Raw genomic sequence first — 27,161 nt, 5'->3', positions numbered from 1 at the left:
TGACTTGAATTTGATAAAACATAATTTAAAAGTAATAAAATTATAAAAGCTTAAACTCGAATTCCATTTATTTTATGGTTTGAATAGCTCAAATTAGATATGACATTTGTAGGATTTTTTTTAATTATTTTTGAAAGTCATTGACTTCTCTTACATAAAAAAAAAAAAAAGAAAAAAAAAAGGACCAAACTCCAAACAGTTGAATGGGAACCAGAACCAACCCGATTCAGACCGTTGTTTAATTTCCAAAATTCAAGGAGTCGCCAAAAATACGAACGCGCAAGAAGCCGCACCAGCACTCCGCAAATATTCTCTCTCTCTCTCTCTCATCGGAAGCTGGCCCTCGCGAGCCAACCACAGCCTCTGTGATCGGACATCCATATCTGGCTCTCTCTGTCTCTCTCGCCGATAGGTCTTGAAGCTGTCTGAAAGCGCGAGGAGGCACCGTCCAGACTGAAGATGATGAACGAGAACGACGACGACGACGGCGGACGTTGGCAAGGACTATCAACCTCCTGCCTACGTTTTTGGGAACGTTAACCTTTGATCCCAATCGCCATGTCAAGGTCCGAAGCTCTAGCTGCTCCGTCTTTTTTATTATTATTAATATTAATATTATTATTTTCTGCTTGAGTCCTAGGGTTCGAATTATTGTTTCTTTCGATTCCGTCTGCCTTTAAGACTTAGTCTTTTTGCTTACCTTGTCCGCTATTTCGGGAGACGGTTGGGTTAGGGTTATGGCGAGGCTGACTTTTGCTCTATTTTTGTTTTATTTTGTTTGCGATTTGTTTGTGCGTATAATGGTTCCGATTCTGCAATATTAAGACATTTTATGGTTCGTAATCTGATTTAGGAATAAGTTTTATGTTCTTTTTATATGTTACTTGTAATAGGGTGTGTTTTATATTTTAAGTTAATGAGTTGGGCTTGCTTTATGTACTACAATATGTTATCTTTTTAAAGTTTATTTGATTCCATTGTGCGTATTTTCACGGTTTAAAGCAAAATGGTGCTGAACACATTTAACATGGTCAGTGCCACCCTATTTCTACAAGTACTCAGGTGAGGATGTAATACTGATAAGAAAGCTTAGCTCTCAAGTATTTTAAATATTGGATATGATAAAAGCTCCTTGTATTGGTATGGAAAGCTTCTTAAAGATGATGCTTCATTCACAGAAAAGTGCAAATATGTGAATTAAAGAACAATCTTTTTAAGTTCAAATAGCAAGCTGCAAGCAGGATTCTGTACCACTTGGGTTGAATAATACCTCATCATATTAAAAGCTGTATAAGTGTTCTCCTGTTGAGCTGAAGAAAGGGATACCCTTATGAGGATACAACTTATGCACGGAATGCACATTTATTATATAAAAAAACTGAAATTTTGGTTTCTGAAGAAAGGGGTACCGTTGTGAGGATACAACTTATGCACGGAATGCACATAAATTATATTAAAAGCAGACATTTTGGTTTCTGTCTATATTTTTCATTGGATGCATTTGGAACCTAATTTTTTTTTTTTTGGGGGGGGGGGGGGAAGATTATGCATTATTTACTTCATATCATGAAAGAAATTTAGCAATACTCACAATTTTTTCTGAGTTCCTCTTGGTGATAATTGGCAATATTGTTGAACTGCAGATTCTTTGCCATTGGAAATATTAAGAGAGTTGTACATAACATTGTCATAAACCAGAGGGGCAGAAATTCAGAAATAAAGAAGTGTGGACCAGTTGTTGCCATTGGACAACATTTCCATCAATATAGATTATACTCACGTTATGCATTTTCTGGTGGACATGGTCCTGCTACAGGATCACTGAGGTGTTTTCCAAAGGATAATTGTTCCAAGAACCTATCTTTCGTTTCAGCCAGTAACATAGCAACACATCATGCCCAACTTGCTTGGAAAAGGATTTCTCGAATGTATTCTTATAATGGCCATGATGTTTCTCCCTTAAGTAGGGTTGCTCAAGCGTTCAGCTTGGCTTCAGCTAGATCTCACCTAATTGCTCCTGGTATTTTTGCCTTCATCTGTGGAGAGCTAGCATTGTCAAGTAAAGCATGGGCAGAAACAGATCCTCTATCATCAAGGAATGCTGTATATATGCATGCACAAGATGGGCATGCTTATGTGACCTCGTTGTTCTTTTCAATATTAGAAAGTTTTGCCATGTTACTGAGAGCTATCTATTTAACAATTTTGTTCGCACCGAGCATAGTTATGGCACCGCTTGCAGATTGTTTGGGCCCTCGTTTTAGGAATATGTGGCTTTGGGTTGTTCTTCGTACCCTTGAAAAAGCAGGTCCAGCATTCATAAAATGGGGCCAGTGGGCAGCAACACGCCCGGATCTATTCCCTAGAGACTTATGCGCTCAGCTTGCAGAGCTTCATAGCAAAGCTCCCCAGCATAGCTTTTCCTACACTAAAAAAGCTATTGAAAGAGCATTCGGTCGAAAACTTTCTGAAATTTTTGAGGATTTTGAAGAGTTACCTATAGCATCTGGTAGTATTGCTCAAGTGCATCGGGCTTCTTTGAGGTTTCACTACCCCCACCAACAGGCCAAGCCTATGATAGTTGCTGTTAAGGTCCGGCACCCTGGTGTTGGTGAATCAATTAGGAGAGATTTTGCAATAATCAATTCGGTGGTGAAAATATCAAAGTTCATACCTACTCTGAAGTGGTTGAGACTGGATCAAAGCGTACAGCAGTTTGCAGTTTTCATGATGTCCCAAGTTGACCTTGCGAGGGAAGCTGCCCATTTGAGCCGCTTTATTTATAATTTCCGCAGGTGGAAGGATGTTTCTTTTCCAAAACCTTTATACCCGCTTGTGCACCCTGCTGTCTTGGTGGAAACCTTTGAGCATGGGGAAAGTGTCTCACACTATGTTGATGATCTCAAAGGAAATGATCGGATTAAAAGTGCACTTGCTCACATTGGAACTCATGCGCTTTTGAAGATGCTTCTGGTAACATATTTTATATAATTTTTATATGCTTGCATTTCTTAATGCTCTTCACAGTTGGTTGTATTTTTTTAATAGTTTCCATTGATATTTCATAGTTCCATAAAACTGATACAATGTCTTCAAGATCTTGGTTTTTTATTTTTTTATTTTTATTTTTTTTGATGTGATTTTTTTGTTTTTGTGAAAGGGGGGGGGGGATAACAATGAAATTACACTTAAACTAAATCAAGTATAGCAAAGCACACAACCTATGAATTTTTTTATAAAAATTCATTTTGTTGTGCAAAGTATATGCCAATGCGCAGTGGAAACAAAAATTGAATCGGAACTTGCAATGCAGCAATCAACGATGAACAATATGAAACCAATCAATCAAAAAGAGAATAAAAAGTAATAAAAAACACATGACACAAGAATTTACGTGGTTTAGCAATGTGCTTACGTCCACGGGAGCAAGCGGCTGATTTTCACTATCGTATCAAACAAAATTTACAAAATAATGTTTATATGCTAACCCTATGCGTACAGAAGATTTAGAAATTATCTAAAGTACTCCTGTAGTAATCCCTGGAGGAAAATCCCCTGAAATCCCCAATCTACTGATCTTCCCGATTCAAATCCCGTAAATAGCGCCGAACAATACCGTCGACGGTTTCAGCAAACCGTTGATGGTTTAATGCAGAGACTGAAGTAACTAGACCTAAAACCGTCGACAATTATCTTCTGAGAGCAAACCGTTGACCAAACTGTCTACGGTTTTTTCTTGCAGCTCAGCTTCCTTGTTCTTACTTCACCATGCTTTCCCCGAGCATGTATTCCACTCAATATGAGCCACATACTCTAACAATCTCCACATTGGCAAATATTCACCCTTTAAGAGAAATATGAAAGCATAACCCGCAGCTCTACCTGGGATAGTAGATTGAGACGCTTCCCATCTAGCACACAGAAAAACGTTAATCAAGTCCGAGTAATGCTTGAACTTGTCCGTTGTAATAGACTTGTCAACATATTAGCTGCATTCTCAGACGTGTGAACTTTCTTAAGTAGTAGTTCACTAGAAGTAACCAGTTCCCTGATCATATGAAACGAAACATTTATATACTTTGTCCTCGCATGATCACTTGACTGTATCCCAATACCGTCGACCTGGATTCGAAAAGAACTTACTCACCACGCTGACAGCTTGTGCTAGGTCTGACCTTGTACATACCATGACATACATCAGACACCCCACCAAACTGGCATAGGGAACCTTTGACATGTCACAAATGTTTTTGTCCGTCTTTGGGCACTGGATGGTAGACAACCTAAAATGATTTGCTAACGGTGTACTCACTGGTTTAGCATTAGTCATGCTAAACCTTTCCAACACCTTCTCCACATAACTACCCTGAGATAACCACAATCTCCCTATAGCTTTGTCTTTATAAATCTCCATCCCAAGAACCTTCTTGGCTATGCTCAAGTCTTTCATGTCAAACTTTTTACTCAACAGAGTTCTCAACTGATTTACCTCAGTCATATTCCTCGCAGCAATCAACATGTCATCAACATAAAGCAACAGAAATATGAGTAAACCGTCCTCAAGACTCCTCACATAGACGCAACAATTGTCTTTACATCTCCTGTAGCCAATTCGAATCATGTAGGAGTCAAACCGTTTGTATCACTGCCTTAGAGACTGCTTCAACCCGTAAAGTGATTTCTTCAGTTTACAAACCAAGTGCTCCTGTCCAGGTTGGCAAAACTCTTTTGGCCGTAACATGTAAATCAACTCCTCCAAATCATCATGGAGGAATGTTGTCTTTATGTCTATCTGCTCAAAATGCATGTCGTAATGTATCACCAATCCCAATACTACCCTGATGGAAGTGTTATTATAGGGGAGAAGATTTCATCATAATCAACTCTTTTCCTCTGTGAGTAACCCTTTGCCACCAACTGAGCCTTGAACTTCCCTCTCTCTTTTTTTGAAACCGCTTATTTCTTCCCGTACACCCACTTGCATCCTATCGTCCTCTTCCTTGCTGGAAGCTTTACCAAATCCCACGTCTGGTCCTTATACAGTGATTCTATCTCCTCCACCATAGCGCCCATCCAACTACTTTTCTCTTGATTGTGCACTGCCTCCTGAAAGGTAGTAGTATCCCCGCTACTAGTGATAAGTGCATAAGATACTCGTTCATCAAAACTGTACTTGGGCGGTGACCGGATAGTGCGTCTGGGTCTATCTACAACTATAATGCGATGTTGCTACTAGTCTCCCGAGTTAGAACTCCTTGCATCTTGACCATTGTCATCTCCACCTTGAGTCTCTTAACTCCACCTGCACCACAAGCTCATTGCTGCTACAGTTTTTTGGCACCTGTTTCTCTTCTTCTCCTTGAGTACGCTACAATATGACGTTTCCATCAAAAACCACGTCTCTACTGATCACTTTTTTTTTTTTTTGCCACCGAATCCTACAACTTGGACCCTTTCACCCCTTTCTGATATCCCAAAAAGATGCACCGTTTAAATTTTACCTCAAGTTTTGATCTCTCCTCACTAGGAACGTGCACATAGGCTGGACACCCAAATACTATCAAGTCAGAGTAGTCTACCTCATTTCTTGTCCATACCTTCTTTGCAACTTTTCCATCTTGTGATGCCCTTAGTGATTGGTTAACCAAGAAACACGCCATACTCACCGTCTCGACCCAGAAATTCTTGGCGAGCCCTGCATTCAACCTGAGACACTGAGTCCTTTTAGCTAGGGTTCAGTTCACCCTTTTCGCCACACCATTTTGTTGTGGTGTCTTGCGTATTGTAAAATGTCTCCTTATGCCATTCTGCTCGCACAACTCTCAGAAGCTCAAATTTGTGGATTCAGTGCCATTGTTTGACCGGAGACAATTTTTCTCTCGGTCTGGTTTTTCACCTTAGCTTTCCACAATTTAAACTTGACAAACGTCTTTGACTTGTGCCGCATCAAGTACAACTAGACCTTTCATGACTAATCATCAATGTAACTCACGAAGTACATATGTCCTCCTCGTGATGCTACTCTCATCGGCCCCCAAACATTTGAATGAATGTAATTGAGGATTCCCTCCATCTTGTGTGTGGCTGCCATGAACTAGACCCTATTCTATTTCCCAAGCACACAATACCTGTAGAAATTTAGCTTGCATGATTTGGACCCCTTCAAAAGATTTCTCTTTTGAAGTTCCTTCATTCCATGCTCACCCATATGCCCTAACCACATATGCCACAAGACAGTGTTATTAGACTCAGACTCTGCAGCTGCAGCTTCACCTACAACTGTAGTATCTAGCCGTATATAGATATTCTCCTGTACTTTCTGCCCCTTCATCACTGTCAGAACACCCTTACTCACCTTCATTATCCCACTTTTAGACTTGTAACTAAATCCGTTACAGTCTAAAGTGCCTAATGAAATCAAATTCTTCCTTAACTCCGGTATATGCCTAATATCGTATAACGTCCTCACCACACCATCATACATTTTGATTATGATGTTCTCCATTTTGACAACTTTGCATGAAACATCGTTTTCCATTAGAACATGACCAGAATTCACCAATCTGTAAGTGGTGAACTAGGCTTTGTTGGACGTCATGTGATAAGAGCACGCCGAATTTAAGATCCAAGAATCCGTCAGACCATCTGAATTGGATGAAATTGAAAGCATATCACCATTACTGCTCCAAAGTCTCCCTCTTCTACTACATTTGCTGTGTTTGATGAACCTTCTTTATTTTCAGCATTCCCTTTCTTTCTCTCTGGACAATTCGGTTTTATGTGCCCCTTTTTCCCGCACTTAAAACACCCCATGTCCTTCCTTTTTCTCGAATTGGACCGAGCCTTATTGTTACTCGGTCCACTTCAGAACTTGCTTTTCCCACGATCCTGATTACCTTTCACTACAAGCCCTTCACCTTGAGAATTCTCATTGCTAGCCTTTTTCCTCTGATGAAAACTCAACATGGCACTCGTGATATCCTCCAACTCCAAAGTTTCTTTTCCCTATGTTAGGGTTTTAACCAAATTCTCATGCATAGGAGATGTAGGTAGAGAATTCAGTAGCATCAATGCCTTGTCTTCATCCTCGAACTTCACATCAACCCGCTTCAGATCGCCGATGATCTGATTGAATATGTTGATGTGTTGATTTAGATCCGAACCCTCTGACATCTTAAGTCCATACATTCTTTGCTTTATATACAACTTGTTCATCAATGGCTTGGACATATATCGAATCTCTAGTTTCAGCCAAACTGCTGCCAAGGATTCCTCATCCATGACGTGATACATCACGTCATCGGCCAGACAAAGTCTGATTGTAGCCACAACCTTCGCTCTCCTTCCAACTCATGTCGTCCATGCCTTTCGACTGTTTTCCGTATAGTACCTTCACCATACCTTGCTGCACCAACAAGTCTTTAACCCTCCTCTGTCAAAGTCTGAAATTTCTCATTCCATCAAACTTAATAACATCGAACTTTGTCGAAGAAATCCCAGCTGTTGCAACCAATAGCTCTGATACCAATTTGTTGTGCAAAGCATACACCGATGCGCAACGGAAACACAAATTGAATCGGAACGTGCAATGCAACAATCAACGATGAACAATACGAAACCAATCAATCACAAAGAGAATAAAGGAAAGTAATAAAAAACACATGACACAAGAATTTATGTGGTTCAACAATGTGCCTACGTCCACGGGAGCAAGCGGATAATTTTCACTATCGTATCAAATAAGGGTTACAAAATAATGTTAATATGCTAACCCTATGCGTATAGAAGACTTAGAAATTATCTAAAGTACTCTTGTAGTAATTCCCAGAGGAAAATCCTTCGAAATCCTCAATCTATTGATCTTCCCAATTCAAATTCCGTAAACGGCGCTAAACAATATCGTCGACGGTTTCCGCAAACCGTCGACAGTTTAATACAGAGACTGAAGTTAACCAGACTGAAACCATCGACGGTTATCTCCAGAGTATCTCCAGAGAGCAAACCGTTGACTAAACTGTTGACGTTTTCTTTCTGTAGCAGTGTAGCTCAGCTTCCTTGTTCTTACTTCACCATGCTTTCCCCAAGCATGTATTCCACTCAATATGAGCTACATACTCCAACACATTTATGGCACAAAGGAGGTGCAATCATGCTAACAAAAACGAGAACAATGAACACCATTGCATTTTGGGGGCTAACCTAGAGGAAATTTTCAATTTGAGAACTATCTTATTAAGTGGACTCGTGCTGAGGGTAAACTTGTGGAAGAGTTGGTTCATTCTGATCCCCCGGGGGGGGGGGGGTGAGGGTTAATACACAGCTTTTATGTGATGGGATGCAAGGTAGGGAAATTCTCTCTCCCTTACCCATGTCTCCCTCTCAGGGCGAAATTCAAGTATAATATTATTTGGACTCCCATTGAGGAGGGTTTTGAGAAAAAAGTTAGCAAGGTGGAAAAATTTTATTTTTTTGAGTTAGGTTACTAATCTTTCTAAGAGACCTTTAACCAACCTATCAGTGTAGTTTATGTTTCTTTTTTCCCGTTCCTTGTTCAGTGGGAAAAAGTTGAGGAGCATAAAAAAAACCCACCATACATGTGATCCAGAAATTCTAAAATGGACGATGGAATACCCTATATTTTTTGACACCTGTAAAAACGAAGACTTTAAACTGTACATTCTTCATATGTTCAGCATAATTTTCTGCCTTAAAAGAATTTCTGTTGCTTTTCTTTCCACTAGCATAAAAAGAATCAAATGGGGTCAACCTCCAAATCATCTTCTCTCATTTGTCGTATTGTTGGTTTTCAACTTTATATAGGATCAATTGTATCTTTTTGAAACGGTCATGAAAACCAGAAAGTGATCAAAGGTCCCACAACACCAGGGCTACAAAGCATGCATTGTGAGCTACATTTGTTCCTTGTATCTGAACAAGATGAATCTATTGCAAATTAGGGTGTTTCTGTTGGCATTCAAAGTAGTATCTGATAATAGTGTTTCTATTAAGACTTGATGGTTGGCTGCAAGCCTTTGTTGTTGTAGTTTCTTTTTGGGTGAGTAAAATTCTTATCAATTGTGTTGACAATGGTTTAAGAAGGGGATTTTTTAGTTAGTTTTGGACCTTTTTGTTAGGTTTTTTGAATTTCCTTTAATAATTTTTTATTATTTTACATTCCTATTTCATGAGGATTTCTGGTCCTCATTTAGCTTGTCAATATTTTTCTTTTCTCTTAATTTTTTTTTTTTTATAAAAAAATTCATATTCATCCAAAAAGAGATCACATCTATCGGCTTTTCCCCGACCTTCGTCCTTCAAATAATCCATCATCAGTCTCTCATCTTATACTGCCAACCATCCAATAAAGGGTACCTTTGAGGGAAGAGGGGACTTCTACACTGCAGGGTCTGAATGGTGTTCTGAATAAGTTGTACCATTGAGTCACTGCACGAACTTGCCAAGGGCCTTAAGTGATGATTGTTGGAAATATAATAGAAAGAAAAATAATTAAAAATAAAAATAAAACAAATGCTTATTAGAAGCTGAGACGTGGAAGGGCCACTGTCCTTAAAGTCAATTTTGCGCCTACAGAGCACATTTCTTAGTGCATATAGTCACTGCGCGTACGACCTCCAGGGTTACTCGGCTGGCCCGGTTTTGTGTGCACTCACAAACACTAGAGTGATAGGAGATGTAGTGTCATTTAGTTGTCCAACAAAATATAAATCTCAAGAAAGAGTAGAAGATATAGTTATATGATATTGAAGAAGAAAAAACGTATCTAGAAATGAAGTTGGATCACAATTTATATAGGTAAAATTAAGTATAACTTCCAACATCACAAATACGAAATTGTTAAAATAGTAGTTAATATTTTAAATCGTTAAAACTGATTTATTAAATTTAACTTAGTTGAAATAAAACTGATGACTGTTATATAATATTTATCAAACAGACATATATTTTTTCAATTTGAAACATCCAACATTAATTGGTAATACCAACAAATATAATCCCCCACTTGGTTCAAATTAAAAAAAAAAACAAAGAGAGATAAAAAAACAACGTTGGGTAACTGCAATATGTAATGCATTGGGTGACAATACCTTTCAGTTTGAATTGCACTTAGAGAAAATATGTTATGAGTTACAAGAACTTGGTGAAAATATTCTTGAACTAAATTCTTTTTGCATAACACTATAAATATATCACTCACATAACATCTCCAGACACAAAATTCCTGCGGGTTGGTACAAATAGGCCATGCACCGTAATATTCATGAGTGCTCTAGAAAGTTTTAACTCAATAAATTTTCATACCCACTTCTACACTCACATAGGCAAATCCATCGATTGTGTGATTGTAACTAAACATACCACCTAACAAAGGATATGAATTTATTAAGAGATAAACTCAACTTTACAATCGTTACAGTTGCACCATTCAAACACCATAGGGATGATCAAAACGAATAATAGTGCTCACCAAACTACTCAATTACTTGTTATTACCCATTGAACATAATTTATGGGATCTTTATTCATATAGGTTGGGTTGCCATCATTAGTAGTTTATATTAAGGACTTAAGACACATCCCTCTCGATGTTTATTTTCTATTAGCTTTTCAGCTAGTTCTTTAGTTAAGGAATTCATTAATCAACAACTATTTCTCAATTCTCATATTTTAATCATATTGTTACTAGGTACCCTCACATTTTTGTGATCACACTAATAATAGCCCCAATTTGACTATTCAATTAGTTCATGCTAGTCCATAGTACACTAACCAATGTCAATACTATGAGTCTATGACAATATGTGCCATTTAAGGCTCGTGAATTTAGGTGACTCTATCACCACACTACTGTTCTCATGCAAATACTGTGCCTTATTTGCACTTATCTTGCTTTGCAAAAACATTAATAATAGTTATTGAGCATATTAATTTTAATTGCTTATTTATGCACTACTGTCTATTTCACATATGGATAGAATATTAAAACACTATAACCCTACAATTAAAGATAATAAATTTACATGCCTTACAAAAATCACGGAATCATATAATTGAGAAAAGTAAATTATAATTTTTTTTCATATAGGTAGTGAAATAGAAAAAAATATTAAAATGTTATCTGCTAGAAAACAATAAAAAATAATAGTGTTGTCTCATTTATGCACATATACATATCCAATTTAAATAAATAAGTCAAGTCCAATAATAGGGAGGGAAAAAACCTTCTAATTCAATTGTTGAAGCCACAATTTTTATACTTGTCTCAAATATAATAAATCTCAAACAATATTATAGCTATTCTAACAATGTTACCCTCACACTTCAATATATTTTCAAATCTAGCAATATTTAAACAAGTTTAGTAAAATATTGCTACACAAATAACATATCTCTAACACGGTTATATCAAAGACAAGAAATTTGAGAAATAAATAGATTAATCTAAAATACACAATACTTAAGCATGCACTCATCATGCAAGAAAGTGAGAACAACATCAAAATTTTTGTAATTCAGAAAACTTAGAAATAGGCATAATCAATAAATTACTTAAAAAACTAATATTGTTATTTCACAAAAAAAATGATGCCATTGAATTTAATTGTTTTTCTTAAATGATAATAATTTAATGTAAAAATTACATTTTGAAAATCATTTATCCTTAGATTCATGATCTACAAATGAGATAGTATAATAATCTCAAATTTAAGTGTTTAAAATTCAAATCTTTAAACAATTGAATAAATAAATGGTAACATGCTCATGCTTATTGCAAAATATAAAGTAATACCAACAATTCTAACCAACCTTCAGAGAATCATATTTTTTTGAAAATTTTCAATATATACAATTTATTTTGTTTCCTTCTAAAATATATAATAGCATTCAACTTTAAGATTGTTGGAAAATATAATAAAAGGAAAAATATTTATTAATAAAATTAATATTAAATATAAATATAAATACTTATTAGAAGCTAAGGCGTGGAAGGACCACCGTCCTTACAGTTGATTTTGTGCCTATGGAAAACATTTCTTGGCGCATATAGTCATTGTGCACACAACCTCCATGATTACTCAGTTAGTGTGGTTTTGTGTGCACTCACGAACACCAGAGTGATAGGAGATGTAGTATCATTTAGTTACCCAACAAAATTTAAATCTCAAGAAAGAGTAGAGGATAAAGTTATATCGAAGAAGAAAAAACTTATCTTGAAATGAAGTTGGATCACAGTTATATAAAATTAAGTATTACTTCCAACATCATAAATATAAAACCTTTAAAGTATTAGTTAATATTTTAAAACATTAAAACCAATATATTAAATTTAATGTATACTTAATTAAAATAAAACTGACTGTTATATAATATTTATTAAAAAGATATATATATATATATATATATATTAATTTGAAACATCCAATATTAATATGGTAATACCAACAATGATGCCTCATTGAATGGTTGCTTAGTTTTTGATATGTGGTGAATCATGCGTGCTTGATGAAATTGTTCCCCACTTCATTGAGGATGATTAATTTTGCATTATTGTTGCTTTTATGTGTAAATATAACTGATCATGCCTTGTGATTTTTACACCAGTGATAATCATTCTTGTTTATGTGGTCCCTTGATAAGGGATTTAGTTAAACTTAAGTATAGATCATTTGTTCTGTTAAAAAAAAAACAGTATGTACCATTTGTACTCGTGAACAAATAAAAATCCATATAGAATTCATTGCACTATGAACTTTCAGACTTCACAATAAAGGGTTGAAATGCCTTAGTTTTACTTCTAGGGAAAAAAATTTACTGGTATGTAGTTAAAACTTACAGTATTTGGGTTATTTCGGTATGGAAGTCTTGTTTGGTCTTTTTTAAAGTATAAAGTTAAAAAATCTTAAAATTTCCAAAGGGTCCATATTCTTCCCCGCACCTAGATTGACATTGAACCTGTTGCACAATGCTTGTCTCATGTGTCATTATTTTTGTAGCCTGGTTGTAAATTATAGACTAAAGCTTTATATTATTTGATGTTGAAAAGAAATGTAAGATGTGGTCCTGTAATCCAAGACATAATGTATTCCTCTTTCAGGTGGACAATTTTATTCATGCAGACCTGCATCCTGGAAATATCCTTGTTCGTGTAGCTCAGAACAAATCTTCTCGGAAGCGGCTCTTTAAATCAAAGCCTCATGTCATTTTCATTGATGTAGGCATGACAGCTGAACTCTCTAAAAATGATCGTGTGAATCTACTGGAATTCTTTAAGGCTGTTGCTCGTCGGGATGGCCGCACTGCCGCAGAGTGCACACTCAGATTATCAAAGCAGCAGAACTGCCCTGATCCAGAGGCCTTCATTGAGGTAATGATTAGATGAAACCCATGTTGGTTTTCTTTTTGATTAGGATAATTGGAGTTTGCAACTTTTTGATTTCCAAATTATAACAGGTATCTGAATTCTAAAAGGACCAATGCACTTGTCCCAAATTTCAGTGTTTTTTTTCATTCATATGGTGACCTAGTGGCATTCTTTATATACCCTGTTTTGCAAATCTAAATGAATAGTTTGATAAGTAAATATGGTTATCATGCATACCCTATGATTGTTCATAAAATGAATTAAGATCTAAATCTTAATTTTGAACTTTAAAGATGTGATTAAACCAAGACTTTGTGCCAGGTGGTGTTGCCACCACCTGCCAAGTGCTAACAGCAGCAAGAGAAACTTTCATCACTAGAATGCTTAGGAACTTGAGTACCTTCTATTGAATATTTTCAAGTCTTAATGTTTGTGCTCTGAACTGACCATGTGGAACTTCTTGTATGTTACTTGTTTTTAAGAAAATCCAAAAGAGGCATCCTTTTATAGTCATTTGTTATTTCAATTTTCTTATACGTTGTGCTTGTCACTTCATTTGTATCAGAACTTTTGTAATAAAGAAGATTGATATTCTTTTGTGCTTCTTGATATATGACAAATTTTAATGTAGCTGTTGTAGTTTAAGTCCTGTGTGGTTCTTTCCTTCTCTCTTCTTCCTACAATCCTACTTTCTTTGAGGAACTAGATTTGGAGATTGCTGGGGTTACTTATTGATAATTGTGCATTCTATTCTTTTATTGATCACGTTTGAGTCATGCTCTGGACACTGATCATATTGATTTGAAATTGTTTAATTTGAACGCTAAGGGCCTGTTTACAAAAATGTCAATACTTTTTCCTAATTTCCAAAGTCTGTATAGGAAGTTGGGAAACATTTTTAACATTTTTGTATTGTTTTCCAAGCTCCCCTTATAAATGTTAGAAAATTATAAAACAAGGTGGCGTTTTTATAATTCTTTGAAAAATTAGAAATGGAAAATGCAAGTTGTTTTCTATAACTAAACTGGCCCTATTATTCTCTCCAAAAAAATCAAGACATTTACTTGGACTGAGTTCTTAAAAGGATTACTGCTGATACTCTGTTAAAGAGGAGTGGCCAAATAAAGAAATTTATCCAGTTGTACATGCTGTGGGTGTTTCGCTGGAGAGACAGAGACCATTCACATTTGTTCTTGGAATGTACTTTTTCTTGGGTATTTGGAACAATTTTTTTTCGAATCTGTGGGGGGCATTGGGCTTGTGCTCCATCTTTGGAGAATTTGTGTCCTCGTTATTTCGTTGGCTTTGATAATATGCTGAAAGAGGGCAATGTTCTTTAGGATGTGCTTCGTTTTTTTGTTTTTTTCCCTTTTGGGTGTTTATTTGGCGCACTATGTTGGAATGCAATGCTAGAATTTTTTTGAAGTCCTGATCTTTTACGAGTAGGGTGGTTTTCTTAGCTTTGCTTTAGTGTTCTGAAGGGCCAAAATAGGATCTCCCAGATTGTCATGCTGATAGATTGAAGCCTCCAGTAGTTGTTATTTTGTTTTTTGTTTTTTTGTTTTTTGAGTTTCTACTTTAATTTGTTTAATGGAAAATGCCTTATCCTTCTCATTTGTACCTCTCTTCTTCGTCCCTTAATATGGTTCTTTTTCTTTATCTGGAAAAAACGATTCTGTGAGCACTCTCATTCAGTGATAAGGAATGTGGTTTCTCAATGAAGTTCTAATGTTCTATGCAGAACTCTCAATCTCTCTCATGATTTGTGTACATTTCGGCTTCTAGTATATATTTGCTAATTTATTATATATATATATATATATATATATTTCATGATTTCCTTATTTTAACAGGAAGTGGAAACGTCATTCAGCTTCTGGGGTACTCCTGAAGGTGATCTGGTCCATCCTGCAGACTGCATGCAGCAGTTACTTGAGCAAGTTCGGCATCATAAAGTCAACATTGATGGCAATGTCTGCACTGTTATAGTTACAACTTTGGTTCTTGAGGTGATTTCTTTATACTTGTAGGATTCTATCTCTAGAAATTGAATTATAATTGTTGTGGAAGAATGCAAAAAACTCACTTAAATTCTAAACACTCAACATCTGTGTACATTTAAACAGTAAGAATACCTACATAAAGTGTTGTCAATCGAAGATAGCACCACAACATTTTTAAAAAGTCCAAGTTCATGTCATAATTCTTCAATTTTATTGTTTAGCTTAGTGATGCAGAACAGAAAAGATAAATTGAGCAACTGATTCAGGACAACAATGAGAATGAGGAACTACTGCCAGGAGAAATTGGAAGATAAATAGAGGAGAGGTAAGGGGAAGAAGGAAGGAGGGGGAAGAGAGGAAGAAGGAGATACAACTGACGGGGAACTCGCATTTGCTTCTCAATTCAAATTCATCAAAAACCAACTCTTACATGGTTTTCACACACCATATATAAGAAAGCCTAAATTACAAAGATTTAGTTATTTACACATGATTATAAATGATAAAAGCACACATCTATTACAAATGAACTCTTAAATACACATTAGCCTATTACTAATTAAATTAAACACATAATAAACTACTAATTAACTAAAGCACGCCTAGATTTATGACCCAACAATACCTTGATCTAACAACGGCCTACCCATGGTCTAATTTCTTGTTTTACATCAAATCTCCCTGGTTGGGAAAAATTTGGCCTTATGTTTTGAAATGCTGGAGGATCAAAAGTAAGCAGTAATGAACTTTTAATCTTCGAAAAGTGGTGCTCAGTGATGCAAGAAACCTTGTTCCTTTGGTACCAGAGAGAGAAAAGAGTTGCATTTTGAGAATTGACATTAATGAACACCTTGGGGATGACAGACTCAATAATAGAGATATTTTTAAGAATTTGATGTCTTCAGAAGAAAGAAAAGAGTTGCATTTTGAGAATTGACATTAGTGAGCACCTTGGGGATGGCAGACTCAATAATAGAGATATTTTTAAGAATTTGATGTCTTCAAACACATGTATTTCCTTGCTTGTAGTGTCTTCAAGTTGAGTAACTTTTGACATTTTCCGTATTCCAATTGGGCTTCAAATATCATTTTACTGTTATAGTGAAAGATATGTGTTCTCATATCGATGAGTCACATTCAAATCATCCAACCAAGGAGAACCACGAGTACGTGGCCGATATTCATGGGTATGGTATCACACCGGACATTATCAAGTAATTATCCATTTGGATGGGAACTAATTTTCGTTTTTTGAAACGATGGTGCCCGAGGCCATTTGGGAACTTGACTAATCCACTGGGATAATGGATCCACCTCTCTACCTTTCTCCACTTAAATATCAAGGTATTATTTCAAATGTATGGGAACTAAAATATTATCAACTAAGATGCCTCATAAGGCTCTGGAAGGTGTTTGAGGGTTTCAGATGAAGCTACATTTGAGCAACTCTGTTTTCAGAAACCACAATCAGCGGGCATCTTCAATCCTTGACAATTTTGCAAACAGTTTCTAACACACTCGGGAAAGGTGTGAAAAATCTTGAAATTACACCCAAAGTATGTCGAAAGGCATTCCTTTTGTTATCATGTTGATTTTTTGTTTTTTCTTAAATCAGTGAAATCAAATTAATAAATGGCTATTGGTGGGAAAGCAGGGGCAAAAGAAAGAAAAATGAATGGTATTTTGTAAGGGAAAGAAATGCGGTATTTTTTTGGTCAAAGTTGGAATGCTATAAAAAGAAAAGAATAAAATAAAATACAAGAATAAGACACAGGAAAAAGGAGTTAGAAGCAGGTGGGGTTGCAGTTAGGGTTGAGTCTGAAAGTTGAACTGGATTGAGGACTTTTCTGAGTGTGGCAGCTGATGTGGTGTGGCAGTGTGCGGCACTATTGGTGAGTTTAACTGGCTTGTCTAGTTATGATTTTAAAGAAGAGAGTGGGGGGCTTGTTTTACAGTTATTAAATACAATGAGCCTTTTATTTTTTTGTTTATTTTATAAAATAGGGCTTGGAAATAGAGAAAAGAAAAGGACTGGTCCTTAGTTTTATTTTGAGTAATGAGGCTAAGATGTTCGAAGAAAGAGGCCTGAGGCATTTTTTATTTTTTATTTTTTCATTTTGTGCTGGGTCTATTATAAGAGAGCAAGATGGGCCTGGTGAAAAAAATATATTAGAGATGAGAGCAGGGCTTCTCTCTCTCTCTCTCTATATATATATATATATGTATGTATGTATGTATGTATGTGTGTATGTGTATTTGGGTCTTGTATGTAAACCATTAAGAGAAAGCAGAATGTTTGTTTAAAACAAAAAATGAAGGAGAATGGGAGGGATTCAATGACAAATACTATGTAAGGTTGTTGGTGTGTGGGAAACGTGCGGTGATTTTTACAACCTTTGGTGACAAACTTTGATGAGATGGTAGATGAAGGATGGGCAGTTTAATGGTATCTCTGGTGTTGTTGAGAATCATGGCAAGGGAACAAAATCACTTCAGCGGAACAGCACATGAGGACGCTTTGGCTGTTTTCCGGAGATAAAACGTTTGAGTTCTGGCTAGTTGGTGGCTTTTGATTGTGGTGGTTGTGGTGTTGTGTGTAACAGGCTACTGGGAGTGATGTAATGAAAATGGACAGTGGAGTGAAAAGTTGCAGGTGGTTTTTTTTTGTTTTTTCTTTTTTAAAACAAAAATCTAGCTTTAAGAGAAAGTTTGTGAATGGAGTGGAAGAGATGGGAACTGACCAAGAAAGAGAAACTTGTGTTGAAGATGGATGCTTGTGCTGTGTTTGTGGTACAGGGAGTTCTTGGGACAAGAAGAATAAAAGATGGGTAAAGGAAGGAATAATTGAATGAATAGGAAAATGGGTGGGTTGAAAATGGGAGAGGTATCCAATTTTGGTTCTGATTCCAAATGATGCAGAACATCAAAGAGGAATTGAGGAAATGATGCATAACAGAAATGAGAATGAGGATTTCCTGCGAGGTGAAAAATTGGAAGAGAAGTCGAGGAGAGGAGAGGAGAGGAGAGGAGAGGAAAAGAAGAAGGATGGAGGTGAAAGAGAGGATGAAGGAGATACAATTGGGGGAAACTCAAGTTCACTTCTCAATTCAAATCATGTTCAAATTATCAAAAACTCTTACATGATGTTCACACTATTTACAAGGAAGCACAATTACAAGCAATTACACATAATCCTCAAAAGATACTTGAAAGTTGTGAAAATACAGATAAACCTTAAAGAACACTTGTCTATTACAACACAGCCCCCCAAATACACACATGCTTATTACTAATTAACATGTAATAAACTACTAATTAACTAAACACATTTAGGTTTACGAACCTACTGTTTTCTGATCTAATTTTTTTGACTTAGTCTCCAACAAGGGTCTACCATGGTCCAGCTTCTCGTTTTATATCTAATCTCTTAGCCTATGTATATCCAGTTTGATTTTGTAACTTCCTTAATTGTCCTTTACTGCATTCTGTACCTTATGTTTAAAGTTTGATGTTTTGACCCTTTAATTTTACAGATTGGTGGGCCTTATTTTAGAAGTAAAGACCTTATGTTCTTTGTTTTTTCTTCTTCTCTTATCTATTGCTTTCAGGGATTTTAACTTTTATTCTTCACAATAGGGAATGATAAAAGAAAGAAAAAATTAATTCACAATCATTTGCGCTTTTTTTATTTGGGAGAAAAAAAACTGATTATTTACTCGAGAGTTCTAATACAACTTCATGCTCCTCTAATTAAAGTGTCTGCTTCATGTAACATTTTCGTACATTCTGCACACTGGATACTTGGTATGGTTGATACATCATGCCCTCAAACACATTACAGCCAGAGTATGGAGTTGCTGCTCATGTAGTTTTTCTCAAATTTTGCTACATATATAGGAGGCTGGCTATCTTCCCCAAGCTTCCAATTGCAAATTTGTTTGAAATCGTGCTTGCGTTAATTGCTTAGAATTTTCAGAAGACAGAACTGAAGAATTACTTGATAGTGGCCTTAGATTCAGATTTCAGGCATATTGGAGAATGGCGAAGATTAGTAGTTTTGGAAGTATTCAATAATTGCTAGTGTTCAATACAAGAGTCAGTAAGGATTTAATAATGGGAGGCAATCAGCCTTTGGTTTTGGGACATTAAAACAAGGCTCCAATTGATGCACAGGCATTAGGACAAAATCCTCTTGAATAGGTAGAATGTTGTGTAGAACTTGCAAATCTAGGAAGCTAATGCAGGTGTAATGACTTGCTTTCTGCTAGAGAGTAGAGGGGAAAAAGCCAAATGACTCCTGTGTAGGTGCCAATTTAAGTGAACCTAAAATTCTCACATAATGCATCCTTTAGTGATGTTGGGTGCTTTTGGGAACATTTTGGTATGCATTATATCTGTTGCTGTTCCCACCTTTTTAAAAGGCTAGTGATATGAAAAATGCTTGGAAACATGCATACGGCTTCCCAAAATGTGGAAACATATTCAAAAGACTTGGGAACTTTTTTTCTTTTTTAGGAAAAAAATGCACACAATCAAAACATGGGAAAGAAAAATTTCAGGTATTTCTAGTGGAGGACCGCTTTTAGATAATTCTAGCCAATCACATTTATTTGAAGATTTAGAAATTAGGAATTGTTTTAAATTAGGAAATCTAGATATTGTAGAAGTTTAGTTAATCTAGGTTTATTCTGTGTATTCAAAGTACGTTGGGGTTATTTTGTAATTATTTGTTTTAGTTGGGGTTAATTTTTTATTATTATTTTTATTTTTGTGTTGTATTAAACATTTATCAGATTTGAATCAGAATTCCAGTTCAGTTTTCTCTCTCCTCTCCTCTTCTCTCCTTGCCTTCCTTCCTCTTCCCATCTCTTCTCTGTTGCTCTCTCTCTCTCTCTCTCTCTCTCTCTCTCTCACACACACACACACACACACACACACATTTCTGTCTGTCTCTAATTTCTTTTCTGCTTGCAACTGTGTTCTATTCTTCTCATGTCTTCCTTTTTCTTCTTTCCTTCTTCTCCCTGTTTCTCTCTATTACTTCTCTCATTCCGCCTCTGTTTCTCTACTCTCACACCAATTTGGTATCAGAGCAAACCTCTATTTCCATGCACCAGAGACTGCTCATCATCAGCAACTGTCCACAAATTGTACTCGTATCTCTCAATTTCGAGCACCCTTTTCTAGGCGTCATTTCTTGATCCATCACATCCGCAACAGAACCCCCAAAAGATGATGCATAGCCAAGCCCTACTGTCTTCCAAAGCGTGGTACTTCTCCACTCATTGACTTCATTGGGATCAGAAACCTTGAGGAGAATTACAATAATTTGTTGGTGGCATTTGCTTTTTTAGTTGAAAATGGACAATGTGAAATTACAAGTTGAATGGCTCTTGGATACATATTTGCTACTCTTGTTGCGTCATTGTAAGTTTTCCCTAACAAGGGGAGTTTGATGGAGGATCGCTTGTGGTAGTTTTTAGGCAATTTTATTTCATTTGAAGACTTAGAAATTAGTTATTTAGTTTTACATTAGTAAATCTAGACATCTTAGAAGTTCATTCAATATAGTTTTATTTTGTGTATTAAAGTACTTTGGGGTTATTTTGTTATTTTTTGTTTTAGGTGGACTTAATTTTTAATTATTTGTTTTAGTTGTCTTGTTGGGTGTGTGGGTGCTTTCTTTTTATGTATTGAACAGTTATCAGTTTTGAATCAGAATTGCAGTTCTTCTCTTCTCTGTTTGCTTCTCTCTTTTGGTTTCTCCCTCTGTTCTTCTCTACTCTCTGCTCTGTCTCTAATTTCTGTTCTGAAATGCTCCTAACAATTAATTCTTGCCTTTAAAAGAAATGAAAGATAAAAATTTGGTTCTTTCCATTTACTTTTTTAAAAATAGGATGATGACACATCTAACCAGATAACTATGCTTCTTTTTTTTTTTGTTTTTCTGCACAGGCACATGCTCCCATGTGTTATTATTATTTTTTTTCCAGCGATTTTTGTTTGTATTTTATTTTATTTTTTATTTTTTGGGATGTTTTTTGTGTGGTGTGTTTGAGTGGGGGGGGGGGGGGGGGGAAGGGGGGGTTTGTTTACAACCAACAGGACTACACTGAACAAAAAAACACTAGGAAAAACGAGCCCTTAATTCCTTAACAACCGTGCAACCCACCCATCATGGCAAGGAATGAGAAGCAGCATCTAAAAGCCTTTGATGAAAGATAAATACCATTTTGTAAGCTCACGAGCAGCTTCATTGTTGTGCTTGGTCAAATGCAAATGATAAAGAGTATTGTAAATTCTGCTCCATCACCCTTTATCAAGCATGGTTGGGCCAAAATGATTTTATATTTCCAGCAGAATGTGAGAAAAGATTTTGGAGTTAGCTAAGATGATCGTTATTTTTATTTTATCATGATTCATGATAATGTACCTGAAAACTGTTGATATAGGTGTCTATCCTGAACACTGCTACGTTTGATAGTTGGAAACAGCTGCTGCCCAGGAACTTTTAAATGGTAGAAAATGATTTTAGTTGACACCCTCATTTTCTTGTAGCGTCAAAATGGTTAACTGGTTTTGCTATGTTCTGCCATTCCCACTCTTCTCTTCTCTTCTCTTCTTCTCTCTCTCTCTCTCTCTCTCTCTCTCTAACAGATGTAGGCATCCACAGGTGTCAGTGTGACAGATCCTTTCAATATTCATTATGATTTGTCACATGGATTTTTAATTCAGGATTGATTTCAAATTATCATTTAAAATCGAAAAACTGGCTGCTGGTAGTTTATTTTCCAGCCATTTGATCATCAGGAGGAGCTATTTGCCTCTATTTACGTTTGGCATGGTTTATATTCAACTCTTTTTCTTAAACATGGATTTACTTTAAAGCTGAGGTCTTGAGATCATCTACTCATTTATTTTTGGACTTCCACAGTTCCACTGCTTCTTTGGAATAACCTCTTCTGGAGTTCTGGTTGATGTTGTTATTAATTTTTCATGCTTTCAAACCATCTCTATTTGCTCACACGTATTAATTTGCTGCTCTCATCTTGTAAATATTGGGTTTCCAAAATCCCTGTAGCTTGATATTGTCTTTTATGAACTTAGACCTCCATAATTTGAACTAATTAGCATGCATGGTGTGTCAAACACCAAGTTTACTTATACTTGAGAGGTTTAAGTGGCACTTGTTGAGAACTCTCCTTGATCAAGTAAGCTGATGTTCACCTGATCAAGCCTGCAGGCACAAGAATCACATCAGTCACATGATCCATAGTGATAGCAATTGATATCATATCCATTAAATATAAGGGGCTAGAGTTGCAAATGTGGTAGATAACCATCACACAATACCACATGCGAAAAAAAGGCATTACAGTATACATGGTTAAAATTGGGTCTACTTGAAATAATGTTTACATTGAAAATTCCTGGAGTGAAAATATAGGGGCACACTTTATTCGAGATTAACATGTAGTCATTGTGATACCCCATTGAAGAAAAGCTTAAAAAGGATTTGATGTTACTACCCATATCAACAAGGTGCACCTTTCTTTTCGAGAGCCTTCCTATAAGAACTCCACGGTTAAGCGTGTTTGGCTTAATCTTGGGGTGGGTGGCCTTCTGGGAAGTTTTCTCAAGAAGTGTGTGAGTGAGGACAAGACATACTGAAAATGACACGTGTTGGTCTTTGGGTCCGGTCATTAGTCCGAAAAGGCCCGTCCCCCCTGTTGTTTGGTCCAGGAGGAGGAGGAAAGATGCAGTGTTCCCTGACAGACTCAGGTTGGGGCGTTACAAAATGGTATCAGAGACGATTACCCAGCCTGAAGTGTGATGAGATTCACATCGCTTGGGTTTGGAAATGTGGGTTCGCAATGAGTATGTTGCGTTCTGTAAGTGGGGGAGAATATGATATCCCGTGGAAAAAAGATTTAAAAAGATTTGATGTTAATACTCATATCAATAAGGTGTACCTTTCTTTTCGGGAGCCTACCCATAAGAACTCCACGTTTAAGCGTACTTGACTTGGAGTAATCTTGGGATTGGTGACCTTTTGGGAAGTTTTCTCAGGAAGTGTGTGAGTGAGGACAAAACACACTGAAAAGGACACGTGTTGGTCTGAGGGGTCAGTCATTAGTTCGATAAGGCCCACTCCCATGTTGTCTGGTCCAGGTGGAGAAGGAGAGACATAGTGCTCCCTGGCAGATCCAGGTTGCAGCGTTACAGCCATTGTCTTCCCTTTTATCCCCTTCCATTGTTTCTCTGTAACGTATTTGCTTAAATATCATCTGTTGAAACATGTTTTCACTGACCAGCTCTAGTTTTTTTCTGGCAGCATCAGACCCTTCATCCCCATTTGTGCATGTTTGGACTTGATGACTTATTTGTGCAAATGTGTCTGAAGAAAAAGTGGTTAAATGTGTGAGGGGCTTCCCAATTCCACATTATTTCTTTGTACACTATCACACTGCCACTGTGGCGTTATACTAGACCGCTGTCACTGTTTTGACTCTTTTGATTCACATGATGTGGCTATTTTTTAAAATTTTTTTTAATTGTGACCTTGTTGTGATGGAATCCTTGTTTTATTAACATGGTGTGAATTTATATTTGCCTATATCTTTCACCTGATTCAATTGTTATTTTGATGTGTTGACATGGAATGATGTGTGGTGTATATTTATTACTGTTTTGATCAAGAGTTGGTGTGATTAGGTTCCTTTGTTGCTTGTTCAATTTGTAGGGTTGGCAGCGGAAGCTTGATCCTGGATATGATGTGATGCGTACGCTACAGACAATGCTACTTAAAGCTGACTGGGCAAAGTCTCTTGACTACACAATTGGAGGACTCATGGCCCCTTAAACAGGTGGTTGCTGTTCTATTCCTCCAAAACAATTTTGTAGTGTTAAAACCCAAAATATACATAAATTGGAAGAAGTAACATTAATTGCCTTAGGTTTGCTTATTTACTTTGTTTTTTTTTTGTATGTGCCTCGTGTTAAATTTTTAATGAGAATCATTCTTCTGTATTTAATTTTGTTATTCTTTCACGGTCATTACTTGAGGTTCTAACTCAAAGAGGAAGGATGGACAAATGGACAATGGAAGACAGAATAAGTGTTGGAACAGTCTGTTTTCTTTTGGTTGGGTGTCGGGGGTTTTGGGGAAGAGCAAGGGATAACTCTTTACTCTTGCTTTGCTGCTCTGTTTGATGTTTTCCTGTTGAAAAACATCTCAATTGACAGACTGAAATCATCTGATCAATGTATTAATTTAAATTTCATGGCTATGCAAATTATGAGTCCTGCAGAATTTTTTTTTTTTTTTTTAATTCTCATAGTAATAACTGTGGCTGGGTTTGGCAGATTCTTTTTATTGCATGCACTTGCATTTGCAGTCATCTTGATTCTTTTGAGCGAATGTATGCTTATCCTACTGGATTTGATTTATGTGTGGATTTGAACAGAAGAGAACCCCAAATTGTACCAAATTTTGTCAAAATCTTCACAATTCTCTGACATATGTAGTCTTAATAACTTTGAGAAAGCCTGTGTAATCCTATCAATGGATGAGTATTCCTTTGTGATTCTGAAGCACAATGTGGTCTGCGGTACCAAATTGTGAAATTGAGAGAGAGAGAGAGAGAGAGAGAGAGAGAGAGAGAGAGAGAGAGAGAGAGAGAGAGCTTATCAGTGCTGGTTCTCCGTCCATTTTGCGTAACAGTTCCAGTTGGGATTATCTTAAACCGGTGTTTGCATATTCATCTCTTTGGTCTGTCCATTGCAGAATCAACCTGGAAGTATTTACACTACATGGCCACATGATTATTTGAGTAGTGGTCATGTAGCTTGAAGTTTTGCCTTCTATTAGCGCCAATTCAAGGTTCAAACTTTTAAACGCCGGATTACTAGCTTTAATTTTCATGTTGAGGAACCGTCAGCCGTACTCGAGTGGGAGAAGCTGGATTGGCAATCTTGAGGAAACATCAAGTGTCGCTGTGATTGCCTTGTAATCTGTTTATAATTTGACGTTTTCAACTGCAAAATCTCCAAGCAAAACACACTGATCAGAGCTTCAATTCCATTTGCAAGTTGTCACCACGAGCAGCGGGGTGCTCTCCATGATCTTCCAAAGGGGAATGGCCCATTAGTGCAATTTGTTTTTTCAAATAGAGGTATAAAGGGTTGTCCCATTCAGATTTAATGAAGGTATATGCTGGGAGTAACCTTCCATCATTTCCCTAATCAAGCTAGAGTTCTCCATAGGTGGTATTAGACAAAATGTTAGTATAATGAATGGAAAATTTCCCTTTTCCCCAAAAAGGGTGTTTGGATACTGACATCACCTTATTCCAAGCAAAACCAAAAAAAAAAAAGCATATTCTACCTAAGGATAGTCTTCTATTTCAATAAGGTGGATCAAGCCCCCAAATATGCACAATCATGTTTGCACATAGTTTAAACCCAGTGTATGCTGCTGGCAAGAGTTATGAGTAGATAGAAGAGGCTCGTTATCAACTAATTTTTCTCCATCATTTGCTCAATTGAGAAATCTTTGATTTCAATTGCATTGGCCTAGATGAAATTGGGTTTTAACAATTAACTAGTTGAGAGTTAGTTGGATTATTCGATTTCATAGAAATCTGCATCGGTATGGTCCTTCTCCCTTCAGGTATCAGAATATGTGGAGCCCGCACCAATCTTTTAAGTCTTGCGTAGAGGAAATCTGGAGGGAGGAGTCTCATGGTTTGGGTTTAGTTAGACTTGCTGGTAAATTGAAACATACGAAAGTTGCAATTCGAAACTGGAACAAACAGGTTTTTAGACATGTACAACAGAACATTAAAAAATTGGAGGAAAGTGTGGAGGCTCTCGAGGCTCAACTTCAGGAAGGGTATTCGCTTGAATTGGAGGAAGATTTTTTCCTTACTAAACTCGAGCTGGAAGCATGGGAAAAGAGGGAGGAGATTCGTATTTCTCAGCTAGCAAAAAAGAAATGGTTGGAGGCGGGGGATAACAATACAAAGTTCTTTCGTGCTTTTGTGAACCAAAGGAGGAAGAACACTATGATTCATTCATTGAAACTTCCAAATAGAGAAGTGTTGGATTCTATGGAAGCTGTTCATAAGAGTGCAGTAAGGTATTTTCGAACGTTCTTAACAGGTGTAGGACACAATCGAATAGCTAACCTTGTTGATATAATTTCTCCTATGGTTTCTGAAGAGGAGAATATTGATCTGTGTCGTGATCTGTCTGAGGTGGAGATAAGGGATGCTATTCTTTCTATCCCGAGAAATAGTAGCCCAGGTCCGGATGGTTTTAACTCTGCTTTTTTCCAAGATTGCTGGGATATTGTAAAAGAAGACGTGATCGATGCAGCTAGAGATTTTTTTGCTGGGTCCCCTCTTCCTAGATTTTATTCTGCATCTTACATTGTTCTAATCCCAAAAGTTCAAAATCTTCAGAGTTTTGACAAGTTTAGGCCTATTAGTCTTTGTAGTGTTATCTACAAAATTTTTTCAAAAATTATTGTTGCAAGGATGACAGGTTTATTGTCTACTTTGATTTCTCCGGAACAGGGAGCTTTCATTCCTGGTAGAAGTATATTTGAAAATACTTCTTTGGCTCAAGAAATGGTTCATTCTCTGCATAAGAAGTCTAATGGTGGAAATGTAATGATCAAAGTGGACATGGCTACGGCATATGATAGAGTCGATTGGGATTTTTTAAACTTGGTTCTAGAAAGTTTTGGTTTCTCTCGAAGATTCTGTGGTTTA

The 27,161-nt window shown here is 36.6% G+C and overlaps 1 protein-coding gene across 1 annotated transcript; it reads left to right on the top strand.

The window, feature by feature from the left end:
- Positions 1–205: 205 nt before the first annotated feature.
- LOC131152707 (uncharacterized) lies at positions 206–24,697 on the top strand. Its single transcript, XM_058104516.1, has 5 exons — positions 206–566; positions 1,644–2,973; positions 13,115–13,384; positions 15,235–15,390; positions 24,128–24,697. The coding sequence occupies exons 1-5, from the start codon at positions 559–561 to the stop codon at positions 24,245–24,247; spliced, it is 1,884 nt and encodes a 627-aa protein (XP_057960499.1). The 5' UTR covers positions 206–558; the 3' UTR covers positions 24,248–24,697.
- The last annotated feature ends 2,464 nt before the right edge of the window (positions 24,698–27,161 follow it).

This window comes from Malania oleifera, chromosome 4, assembly GCF_029873635.1.
Source record: "Malania oleifera isolate guangnan ecotype guangnan chromosome 4, ASM2987363v1, whole genome shotgun sequence".
NCBI classification, from domain to species: Eukaryota; Viridiplantae; Streptophyta; class Magnoliopsida; order Santalales; family Ximeniaceae; genus Malania; species Malania oleifera.
Note: the sequence above shows the minus strand (reverse complement) of the source record. Positions and strands in the feature narration are given on the sequence as shown.

Coding starts and splice junctions, on each gene's coding strand:
- LOC131152707 (XM_058104516.1), top strand. Junction 2,974..13,114: donor CGCTTTTGAAGATGCTTCTG/GTAACATATTTT, acceptor TTCCTCTTTCAG/GTGGACAATTTTATTCATGC. Junction 13,385..15,234: donor ATCCAGAGGCCTTCATTGAG/GTAATGATTAGA, acceptor TTATTTTAACAG/GAAGTGGAAACGTCATTCAG.